The sequence below is a fragment of the Camelina sativa genome, chromosome 19, assembly GCF_000633955.1.
Source record: "Camelina sativa cultivar DH55 chromosome 19, Cs, whole genome shotgun sequence".
Lineage (NCBI taxonomy): Eukaryota > Viridiplantae > Streptophyta > Magnoliopsida > Brassicales > Brassicaceae > Camelina > Camelina sativa.
Genome location: NC_025703.1, coordinates 3,985,946 through 3,996,888, shown reverse-complemented (window position 1 = coordinate 3,996,888; position 10,943 = coordinate 3,985,946). Strand labels below are relative to the sequence as shown.

The window sequence follows — 10,943 nt, the reverse complement described above, 5'->3', positions numbered from 1 at the left end:
GAAAGGAAAAATTCTGGTCTTTGTTCGTTCACAGGACAAATGTGATGTATTGTATAATGATTTGATGACCAAATATGGTTATGCATGTCTATCTCTTCACGGGGGTAAGGACCAGGCTGATCGTGAATCAGCTATATCTGATTTTAAGAGCACTGTCTGCAATTTGTTGATTGCCACAAGTGTTGCAGCCAGGGGTCTAGATGTGAAAGAGCTTGACTTGGTTGTAAACTTTGATCCGCCGAACCACTATGAAGACTACGTGCATCGTGTTGGCAGGACAGGTAGGGCAGGGCGGAAAGGCTGTGCTGTAACTTTTCTCTCCGAGGATGATGCAAAATATGCACCAGATTTAGTCAAGGCCATGGAACTATCTGAGCAGCTTGTTCCTGATGATGTAAAAGCAGTGGCCGATGGGTTCATCATGGCAAAAGTGAAACAGGGTATTGAGCAAGCTCATGGAACTGGCTATGGTGGCAGTGGCTTTAGATTCAATGAAGAGGAGGAGGAAATCAGGAAAGCAGCAAAGAAAGCACAAGCGAAGGAGTATGGCTATGAGGAAGAGAAGTCTGACTCAGAAGATGAGAATGATGTAGTAAGAAAGGCTGGTAGTGATATCTCACAGCAACAAGCTATGCTTTCTCAGATAGCCGCCATTTCTGCTGCTGCTGAAGCTACTGTGACAGCTAACCAATTGCTGCCTAATGGTGGCGGGCTTGTTACTGTGGCAGGTGTCCCTCCTTGTGATGGAGCAGGCCGCGTTGCAGCCATGGCTGCTGCCGCTAACCTGCAACACAACCTTGCAAGGATTCTTCAAGCTGATGCGATGCCTGAACACTATGAACCAGAATTGGAAATCAATGATTTTCCACAAAATGCTCGGTGGAGAGTCACCCACAAAGAAACGCTTGGTCCAATATCAGAGTGGAGTGGAGCCGCCATTACCGTTAGAGGTCAGTATTATGAGTCAGGAAGTATGCCCGGACCTGGGCAACGCAAGCTTTATCTGTTCGTTGAAGGGCCTACCGAAATATCTGTTAAGACAGCAAAAACTGAACTCAAGCGTGTTCTTGAAGACGTAACTAATCAAGCCTTCTCTCTCCCTGGAGGAACACAAGCCAGAAGATACTCTGTCCTATAAAACCATGAGGTTTGTGATTCTAAGATTTTTAACTTACTCAGATAACAAGTAATTATTTATTGCTTTATTGGAATACAATCTCTGCAAAATTGCAGAATCTTTTTATAGACATGACTTGGTGTGACAACAAACATCAATTTGATTTGATTGGGGTGGTTTCCTTCATTACCTTCGTTCTCTTTTAATTAAACAGAACTCTGAATGAAACACCTAATAGAGAAAGCTGTCAAGTTTAAAACAAACAGAGTTACCGCTATGTACTTAACACTGATCTTGAACCATTACAGTCAGTCCTAAGACTTATCCTTGACACCCGCTTAGTGAAAATACAATCCACCAAATGGGAAAAATTCAACAGCTGAACATATAATAAATACACAACACAAACAAAAAGAGACTTTTTGTACAAGAGTACCTGCGGCTGAGGCTGCCTTGCAAACCCGTGAACCGCAACTAGTAGAAAACACCTTACACAGGTCCTTGTCAAAATCTGCGCAAGACCCTATAGCCTAAAACTTCGTTTATGTTTCTCCTCAAAACAACAACCACTTTAACACAATTCCTCACATGATGATGCATTGACAAGATTGTGATTCCCAGTGACGTATAACACCAAAGTTTATTAAACATGGAAAACCGATGAGTAAACCTGCCAATACGGTGAGAACCATATAACTCTTATGTAAGACTTTACAAAGTTTGCAAGAAGCCTGAGGTGTATATATATACTGTATCCTGGTCATTTTGACTATGACTATGACTACAGTGAAAACTATATAACTCTCATTGGAAACCTTAAGAGTTAGATCACTGTCACTAGACTTATATCTATCCGTCTAACCATGATTGCATGTGATTTCTAATACTGGAAAAGAAGGAAAAACACTTACTTGCTATAGCTGATGGCTGATATTTTTGTTACGATGATTTGTCGCTTGTTGAGTTCTTGACAAGGGAATCAGTGGTACCAACGCTTGGGAGCTCGGTGTTCAGTTCATATGATGAGAGGACTATCCTCTGCAGTATTATTACAGTCGGACTAGCTGAGGTTAGATTATATTTACTCACGCAAGCGCAAAAAACTACTTTAATTGTATAAGAATCATAAAACTTTTATCGTAAATTTAACACTTACAGCGGATTCGAAATCAGGGTTTGATAAGTTAACTGTGAGGTTTCTCATCAATAGCAGAACCTGCAAAACATACATTGATCAATGAAGGATGCTAGAAGCTTGTACCATTATTGTAGTCTCAAAGCTTGTAAACTCTGACTCACAGTTTCGAAATTAATAGGATCCATTTCCTTGAGCTTTTCCACGTGACCAATCGTTTCAGGATCAAAGACACTCCCAATGAAGTTATAAACTTCAGCAAAATCAGGAACAGCTGCAAAGTATTTATCAGTAGAGTGTCCACGGCCTTAAGATATAGAGTGTTCACAGATGGTTAAATTACCGTGAAGCACGGGAGGCTGTTTCGACTTTCTTACAATCTCAGAACCTGATACTGTTCTTCGGCTTGAGCTTCCCACAGCAGATGTAGAAGGGCTACTAACATTTAATATGCCCTTCGATCCAATATTAGCTGAATCAGTGGCGTTATATGCCATAATAAGCACATGAAACGTCCTTTGATAGAACCTACTCTACTACTACCAATAAAACGAAGTAAAAAAATAAAATAAAGAGAGACAAAAGTGCATGCCTTCTGTTCCATAAAGATTAGCAAGTTCTGGCTGTGGTGAAATAACTCTGTTTAGCAGCATTGAAGCATCATCCCACAAAGTATATCCCGGCATGTCGCTATTTCGCGTAGTAAAAGACGTGGAACCTTGAAGTGCCATTTGAGCTACAACAAAAAAATGGAGTTACAACTCAAGTAAACGGAACAAAAGACTCATGTACCTTAACCAAAGTAATAAGGGATTATAAAACCATCGAACCGTTCTTTGATGCCTTTTGAGGATACGGATGAGCTGCTTTGCGCTTAGGCCGAGGGGGTGGCACATGTGCTAATGTCCCGTTTTTCTGAACCTTTAGAAAGTATTTTTGGGCATGACTCCTTATCTGCAGTAGAGTAAATATTCAAATAAAGCTGAAATACATAGCCAACAAATGTGTAAATTCTCAGAGGAGCTATTCTCAAACCTGAATTACAGTTTTGGAACCAACAAAATCTTCTATCTTCTTCCAATCACGATCAAACCTAAGGAACAGAGACCAGTAGTATCAGCACAATCAGGGTCTTGCTAAAGCAATAACACTTTCAAAACGTCCGCACAAGTATAAAGACTTTAAGAATACAGAGCTGGCTATTATTAGACATATATATATATATATATGCTTCTATTCAAAGATAATAACATGTAACAATTTCTCTGAATCTTAATGCTAAGTTCAACATGAGCTGCTACAAAAGATCTGATGTAACTCAATCAACTAGATCAATGTAACTCAACGAAGTAGATCTTATAGCTAAGATACTAAACCTAATATAATAATAAAAAAAAAACATAATACTTCCTCTGACTTAACTAAAAACTCAGAAATCAGCAGCAAAGTTAAAATAACTCAAGTGTCCCTAATAAACACAAGAAAAAATAAACAAATAGAAGCAGAGAATTATACAATTGAAGTGCTTCAAGAAACTTATCATGCTCTTCCTCAGTCCAGCTCTCTCTAGACTTGGTGATGGTATAAGGTTTCCTCACTTTCTTAGACGAACCACTTTCCGCGGCCACCGCATCCGTCGTCGATGTTGATGGCGGTGGCGGTGGAGGTGCTTCGGCGGTCGTCGGATTCCTTGACGGCGACGAGCTCATCGATTTATGTTTTCAGATAACGACAGGTGTTAAGTCTTAGAGAGAGAAAATGGGAAAAAAAAAAAAAAAAAATCCAAATGGCGGGGGGAAGAAGTCCGAAGTTGGTATGTGTAATAATAATAATATGTGGAGTGTGTTTCACTTTGATCTCAGACCATCCATTTTTCATTTCTTTATTTTATTTGCTATCACTTGAGTTCTAGAGCCTCAAGCTTAAGCACGTGTAGACTTTTTGTAGTCTTTGTTTATGATTATATGAAAAATGTATGGTCGTGTTTTTTTATATATTTTTATAATGTTCCTATAATTGGTATGCAAGAAAACGACTCGTACCGAATCATACCAGTTGCCAATTGCTAAGTGCCAAATCAAATAAACGAATAAACGATCCACCGTCCACGTAAACTTTTCGTGGTATAAATAAATGAATATACGCATGACTAACACAATAAGTCGATATGTCCGAGTGGTTAAGGAGATAGACTTGAAATCTATTGGGCTTCGCCCGCGCAGGTTCGAACCCTGCTGTCGACGTTCTCTTTTTTTTTTCCCTTTTTATTATTTTGATCAATACAAACCAAAAAAAAAACAGGACACTTTTTTTTAAATCAAATTAAAAAAAAAATTCCATAACCTCTTCAATATATGCGAGGACAAAGCATAAATAATATATCTTCATTATATAAGAAAAAAAAAATGTTTTCTATCAATCTCTATTTTTTTTTTCGTTTAATTGTTTTGATCGAAAGGGCTTTCACCTTCGTAATTCCCACGTGGATCATATTCACAAACCACAAGATAGCCACGACCGTTATTGCATTTCACGCGTGCGCATCCAACGGCTGTGGTGGTTCCCCACACTATCTGCGTGTAATGGCCGCACGTCTCACCCGATGCGCACGTGTTTGTTTTCATGTCGTAGTTAAACCTTTCCTCGAACCATTTCGTCACCACTCTCTCCATCGACCACGTCCTCCTACGCCGGTACCAGAACAAGTTCTCGCCGTAAGGCCCATTTGAATGTATCATATTGCAATCGGGCTGACGTTGTTTAGCCCATTTATCAGCGTATCGGGCCAGGCCTTTGTTCCATTCTAGAGGTGGCACGCCTGCTGACTCGCGCGCCATGTTGTGAGCTTGTAGGAATTCTCTCGATTGTCTAGCTTTCCTCGCTCTGTTGAACATACGCGCCGCCCTGTTCATCAGGTGGGGGATGATGGAGGTTCCGGAGGCAGAGGGATGACCGGAAAAGAGAAGGATGACAAGGATGAGACAAGGTCATAGACATCTCCACGTCTCCCTCTGTATAATTTGTGTGCTCTCATCATCCTGGTTCCTCTGTTTCTAAGGAGTTTTTTTTTTTGTTGCATTGTTCTGTTAGAATTTTCCATTTTCCTAACAGATTTGCTTGATAAGAGAAGACGACTAGCATATATTTTTAGAGTTTGTTTATGAACTTTTAAAGGTACAGGTTGTACTAAAACGACCAACCAACATACCCCGATCAACATAAGTAAAACGTAAATCACTTTCGTCAACAGCAGGATTCGAACCTGCGCAGGCAAAGCCCAACAGATTTCGAGTCTGTCTCCTTAACCACTCGGACATATTGACTTTTGCTTAGTTAATCAAAACTATTATTTATATTGACAAATTTCACAATACAATGACAAAAAATGGTCACCTGAGGTAAAACAGAAAGCTGTAGACTTGCTTCGGGAGTACAAAAACGTCTAGTCCTTTGCCTGTGATTTCAAGATTTCTGCTTCGTTATTCCCATCACCATCCGGTAAAGAAAAGGGAATGCTCTTGTGCGAACGAGAAGAAAGTGTTAAAAGAGGTTTTGAGAAAGAAGAAGAGCCTCGGAATCCATTTACTTGACCATAGAACTAATGGAACAGAAACAAAGAAACGAAAAGTTGATTTATTTTCTTAAATTTTTCGAAAAATATAAGACGAAGTTTCGAGCCAAGTTCCCAAACAGGAAGAACAAAATCCATTACATTGTCTAAGACCATTATAAGTCATAAATAATCTCCCAAAAGCAAATAACATTTGTCTTCCAACTCTTCACTGGTCATCATCTTCCACAGGGCTACGGTCGTCTCTTGGGCTGTGTCCGCCTTTAGGGCTACGGTCCTCTCTGGGACTAGAACTCCGGTCTTGTTGTCCATTGGTTCCAATACCGTCATCATCATTCCTTCTCGGTCTCTCTTTGGGGCTGTGCTTCTCGCGCATTGGGCTGCCTTCTTCAGGACTCAGGCTTCTCTTTCTATCTTTGGAGGGAGGAGAGTTGTCCACCATAGGTTCAGGGCTTCTGCTTCTAGCAGCAGGTTCAGGACTCAGATCCTTTTCCTTCCTAACCGGTGATCTAGAGCGACTGAAACAATCAGACGCAGACAGAACAATACACAGTTTCATTATAATCAAACTTGTAGTTATAAGTTGTGAAATTATAAGTCATAATGGGACATCACTAGCCTGTAGCTACGACCACGGCTGTAGCTTCTGCTAGGGCTTCTTCTTCTACGACGAGGAGACCGAGACCGGGACCGAACTGGCGATCTTGAGTAACTTGCATCCCGCCTGATATATAATCAAAAACAGATGACTCAAACTTAAAAAAATGACAGTGTTTTAGGCAAGAAACAGCGTAAGAATGGGATTGGTAAATGATACCTCAGCTTCTTAGGACTGTTCTTACAATTCCTCTCAATGTGACCCCTATCTCCACATCGATAACATTTGTTCTTCCAGTCACCAGCGGAGCAATCTCGAGCCCAGTGGCCATCAAGACCACAGTTGAAGCAACGACCACTTCCAGGAGGAGGACCTCTGCTCGAGGAAAATTCTCTGGAACCACGTGGTGTCTACAACAGACGGAAAACCCAAAAAGGTTAAACGAAAGAAACTTAAAAATTCAAAATAGACCAAGAACCTAAGTTTTTAAAATATAAAATAGGGCTAATTATACCCCTTTTGCAAACTCCACAATTATACGGCTTCCATCAAAGTCTCTCCCGTCCAACCTGTACCTCGCATCATCAGCATCTCGAGGATCACTGAAATCCTGAGATCAGAAAGTGAACATGCATACCAGACAGAAAAGCCATCAATAGGACACAGCTTACATAACTAGTTAAGGAGACGACCAAGCTAGTTATAGAGGATTACTACTTACGATGAAGGCATAGTCTCGCTTCATGTCCAAATCTCGAATTCTGCGGAAATGGTTTTCCAGAAACAGTAAGGCCACATTTAACTTTAAAAGAACTGCTAGCTACTGGTGTAGCTAGTGTGCTATGATACTGCACCATCAAGGCATCAACGGCTAACAAAACACCAGATCTTGAGATTGTTGCCATTTTTTCACCACTAAAACACGCAATAAGACAAGAAACAGAACCGCCAAAGTCACCCAAACACCATGAAAGAATTTTCCACCAAGGGGACCCTCTCTCTCTCTCTCTCACCATAATCCTCCAGGTCAAAAAAACCTTCAACAAGATCATTCAGGTTAAAATATGCTACACTTTTGGGTCACAACACTCCCACCCATATAATTTAATGCAATACACAAGAATCCTCATTATGAATCGTAATTCAGACCCGGTTAAGGTATCGGACTCTAATATGAGTTGAACCAAAAGTGTGAATCTAAAACCATAGCTTTGGCTAACTACAAAGCTGACTAAGCTGAAAACAGAGCCATAATGAGTAGAACCAAAGATGTGAATCTAACAAAACCATAGCTTTGCCTGATTACAAAGCTGGCTAAGTTCACAACTGGCGGTAAAGAGAGCTGTTTCTGCTAAAAAGAACCTCCGAAAGATAGATGTATTACCTTCCATATTTGCTGAAGAGCCGTTCAAGATCCCGTTCCCTTGTTCGAGATGACAGATGACCAACATAGAGACGTGTACCACTGTATCGATCGTCATATCGAGGCATCTTTAAAAAAAGATAGGAAAGGTAATCAAATCAGCATACATATCAAAACCCCCATTAACAAACAGCTTCGAGATAGTCTTGACAAGAAGAAGAAGAAGACTGAAACAAATCTATGATATATCCAATAGCATCATTCAAATCGTATTATCTAAACATCGATTGATTTCCAAGACCTCTCGATTTGACCCGAACAAGGATCTACATCGGAACATCAAAATCATATAGATATCGAAGAGATAACAAAACAGAAAATTCCTAATTCCGGTAGAAAAAAAAAAACAAACATTCCGACTATTGCCATACCTCTAGATCCGATAATTCGCCGCACTCGGTGTATCTCGAAACTGAGCTACCCGTCACGAGTCAGATCTACGAAACACCACATAAGAGAGGAAAGACAATATATATCTGACGGTTAGGTATTATTGGTTCCAAATCAACGGCACAGATCTCATATATAGTTGAAAACAAACATGTGTTTTTTTATTAATTCCCGACAAACCATTTTCCCGGGGAAAATAAAAGTTAAAAAACCTTATCCAAAACTTTTAAAAATGCCACTGGCGATCTCTCTCCCAACCTCATCCTTTTCTCATTTCTTCCCTCGCCGCCGCGGCCATACAAATCTCCGATGTAAACGCTTTCACGGAGCTCGATCGACCCTCGAAGAACCGTACGATCGGAAGAATCAAACCGGCGTCATTATCATCGGCGCTGGACTCGCTGGTTTAGCCGCCGCAACTCGGCTCAACTCCGAACGGATCCCATTCCTACTCTTAGAAGCTTCCGACGGCGTAGGCGGACGAGTCCGTACAGATATCGTCGACGGCTTCTTTCTCGACAGAGGATTTCAGATTTTCATCACTGCGTACCCCGAAGCTAAAAAGCTTCTAGATTACGAAGCACTTGATCTGCAGCGATTCTACGCCGGAGCTAAGGTTTTTTACGGCGGGAAATTTCACACCGTCGCTGATCCTCTCCGGCATTTTTGGGATTCGGTGGCGTCTCTCACCAACCCGATCGGATCCGTCGTGGACAAAGGGCTTATCGCTTTGACGAGAGCTAGGGTTCTGATCAAGTCAGACGAAGAGATTTTGACTGCCGCTGATGAGGTTACGACCATTGATCTCCTCCGTAAGATTGGTTTCTCCGAAGCGATCCTTGATCGGTTCTTCCGACCATTCTTCGGCGGGATTTTTTTCGACAGAGACCTTGAGACGACTTCCAAGCTCTTCGATTTCATTTTCCGGTGTCTTGCTCTCGGAGAAAACACACTTCCGGCCATGGGAATCGGAGAAATCCCTAACCAGTTGGCCGAGAAATTACCCGCTAGTTCCGTCTTGTTCAACACAAGGGTAGCTTCGATTGAGTATCCAAATGGATCGGATTCGGATCCTCCTAGTGTAAGACTCCAAGACGGCGGCGTTTTGAAGGCAAAGCTAGGTGTAATAGTCGCCGTCGAGCAACAGGAAGCGGATAAGCTTCTCGAGGAGATCAGAGAGCCGGTTATGACTAAACCGGCTCGGAGTACGATTTGTGTTTATTTCACAGCTGAACCGAATCAAATACCGGTACAAGACCCGGTTCTATTCCTTAACGGGTCAAGCACCGGTATAATTAACAACATGTTCTTCGCTACGAACGTTGCTCGGACATACGCGCCACCGGGAAAGGCTCTGGTTTCGGTATCATTGATCGGATCGTTCGAGGATAGATCAGATGATTATTTGGCAGCAGAGGTTCTCAGAGAACTCTCTGGTTGGTTCAGTGAGTCGTCGGTTATGTCATGGAAACATTTGAAAACGTACCGGATAAAATTCGCTCAGCCGAACCAATGCCCACCCACTGATTTGGTTAAGAGTCCGCGGGTCGGGTCAGGTCTTTACTTGTGCGGTGATTACATGACTTCTGCTACGTTTGACGGGGCTTTGGTCTCTGGGAGACGAGCCGTGGAAGTGTTGTTACGAGAAAAGGGACAAATCAAGTAGTTTTTTCTGTTTATTAAAGGTTCTTTGTGTAGCATTTATTCATGTATTATTGTATTTGTATGTATTAGAGTATGTATCCTCTAAGATCACATCTTGGACAGTTAAACATTTATGGCTTCCTCAACTCATGTTTATGACTTAAACACCTAATGAGAAGTTGTTGTTGTGATCACTGGTCAATGCAAGAGGAATTAGAGACAATGTCTCTTAACAAACGACAGTAACTAATAAAAAGCAGTCCATGTGGTATCCGGACGTTGACAATAACTTCACTAATGTCTATGTTACTTCCCCACTAATGGCTACATGGTCAGAAAGCTCATTGACTTATAGATAGTCCTGACATCGAACTAGCGAGTCGGGTAAAGCAGATTCAGTTAAGTGACAATACATGTACCAAAAAGCAGAGGCACTGATCTTCTCATTACTAGCAAATAAGTCTTAGTACAAACAAAAACTTTTACCACATACGAGAGCAATACACAGTTATTACCTTTTGCGAGTAAACTACTTCTGAAGTTTTAAAAAAAAATCCAAAAGAAAATGCGAACGTCCTCACTGCTGATACTCCTTGATCTGTCTCAGAGTTCAAAATCATCCTCCTTCAAGGCCAACTCTGCGGCTTCCTCTTCTTCTTCATCTAAAACGAAATACTCATTCTTCTCCACCGGCCTGAACATATAGAACATCAACATGTAAAACGCCAGACTTGCAATCTCCTCAGCCGCATTGCTCACCCACTGATACTTATAAGCTGCGATAGTCTTCAGAGCAAACACTACAATCCTCGTAAAGTACAAATACCCAATGACAACAATGTAGAACTGTCTAAACAGAGTCAATTTTGCCAAGTTCCTAGCTGCTTTCCCATCGGTTTTCGAAGTCTCTCTCAACGAACGTATCGACCAGACAATGGGGAATAAGATTGCACAACAGCAAACAATATCTACAAGCAAGAATATCTGATTCCAAGTTACCCAATCTTTGATGAAAGGTCCAGTCTCTCCAATCACAATGGAAGCTATGTTGGCCAAAACCTGAAG

General features: G+C 41.3%; 6 protein-coding genes and 2 non-coding genes across 10 annotated transcripts in view; 3 read left to right on the top strand and 5 right to left on the bottom strand.

Moving 5' to 3' along the window:
• On the top strand, positions 11-1,280 carry LOC109130942 (DEAD-box ATP-dependent RNA helicase 45-like). Its single transcript, XM_019241084.1, has one exon. The coding sequence runs from the start codon at positions 65-67 to the stop codon at positions 1,136-1,138; it is 1,074 nt and encodes a 357-aa protein (XP_019096629.1). The 5' UTR covers positions 11-64; the 3' UTR covers positions 1,139-1,280.
• Positions 1,365-4,057, bottom strand: LOC104764657 (protein REVEILLE 8). Of its 2 annotated transcripts, none has more exons than XR_763771.2 (9): positions 3,768-4,057; positions 3,288-3,345; positions 3,083-3,206; positions 2,845-2,988; positions 2,596-2,724; positions 2,417-2,526; positions 2,274-2,333; positions 2,029-2,177; positions 1,365-1,787 (listed from the first exon to the last, which is right to left on the bottom strand). XR_763771.2 is itself a non-coding variant. In XM_010488231.2 (9 exons), the coding sequence occupies exons 1-8, from the start codon at positions 3,959-3,961 to the stop codon at positions 2,057-2,059; spliced, it is 918 nt and encodes a 305-aa protein (XP_010486533.1). In that variant the 5' UTR covers positions 3,962-4,057; the 3' UTR covers positions 1,365-1,787; positions 2,029-2,056. The 2 variants fall into 2 exon arrangements, 1 of the variants encoding a protein (XP_010486533.1); XM_010488231.2 differs by having other exon boundaries at positions 2,029-2,155.
• On the top strand, positions 4,414-4,495 carry TRNAS-UGA. The gene has a single exon. It is a non-coding gene; the product is annotated as a tRNA-Ser (tRNA).
• On the bottom strand, positions 4,691-5,236 carry LOC104767392 (pathogenesis-related protein 1-like; the record flags this gene model as incomplete). Its single annotated transcript, XM_010491425.1, has 1 exon — positions 4,691-5,236. A coding segment is annotated over one exon (546 nt), but the record flags the coding sequence as incomplete, so codon positions are not given.
• Positions 5,494-5,575, bottom strand: TRNAS-CGA. Its single transcript has one exon. It is a non-coding gene; the product is annotated as a tRNA-Ser (tRNA).
• On the bottom strand, positions 5,881-8,307 carry LOC104764656 (serine/arginine-rich splicing factor RS2Z33). 2 transcript variants are annotated; one of them, XM_010488229.2, is made up of 7 exons: positions 8,216-8,307; positions 7,806-7,912; positions 7,143-7,182; positions 6,936-7,031; positions 6,641-6,831; positions 6,443-6,547; positions 5,881-6,341 (listed from the first exon to the last, which is right to left on the bottom strand). In XM_010488229.2, the coding sequence occupies exons 2-7, from the start codon at positions 7,910-7,912 to the stop codon at positions 6,032-6,034; spliced, it is 849 nt and encodes a 282-aa protein (XP_010486531.1). In that variant the 5' UTR covers positions 8,216-8,307; the 3' UTR covers positions 5,881-6,031. The 2 variants fall into 2 exon arrangements, with proteins under 2 accessions (XP_010486531.1, XP_010486532.1); XM_010488230.2 differs by lacking the exon at positions 8,216-8,307 and having other exon boundaries at positions 7,143-7,458.
• Positions 8,368-10,072, top strand: LOC104764655 (phytoene dehydrogenase, chloroplastic/chromoplastic-like). The gene has a single exon (XM_010488228.2). The coding sequence runs from the start codon at positions 8,386-8,388 to the stop codon at positions 9,898-9,900; it is 1,515 nt and encodes a 504-aa protein (XP_010486530.1). The 5' UTR covers positions 8,368-8,385; the 3' UTR covers positions 9,901-10,072.
• Positions 10,293-10,943, bottom strand: part of LOC104767390 — a 1,914-nt gene continuing 1,263 nt past the window's right edge. The window contains exon 2 of the mRNA XM_010491424.2: positions 10,293-10,937. Within this exon, the coding sequence (XP_010489726.1) occupies positions 10,482-10,937 (456 nt within the window). The 3' untranslated portion in view covers positions 10,293-10,481. The remainder of the gene's footprint in view (positions 10,938-10,943) is intronic.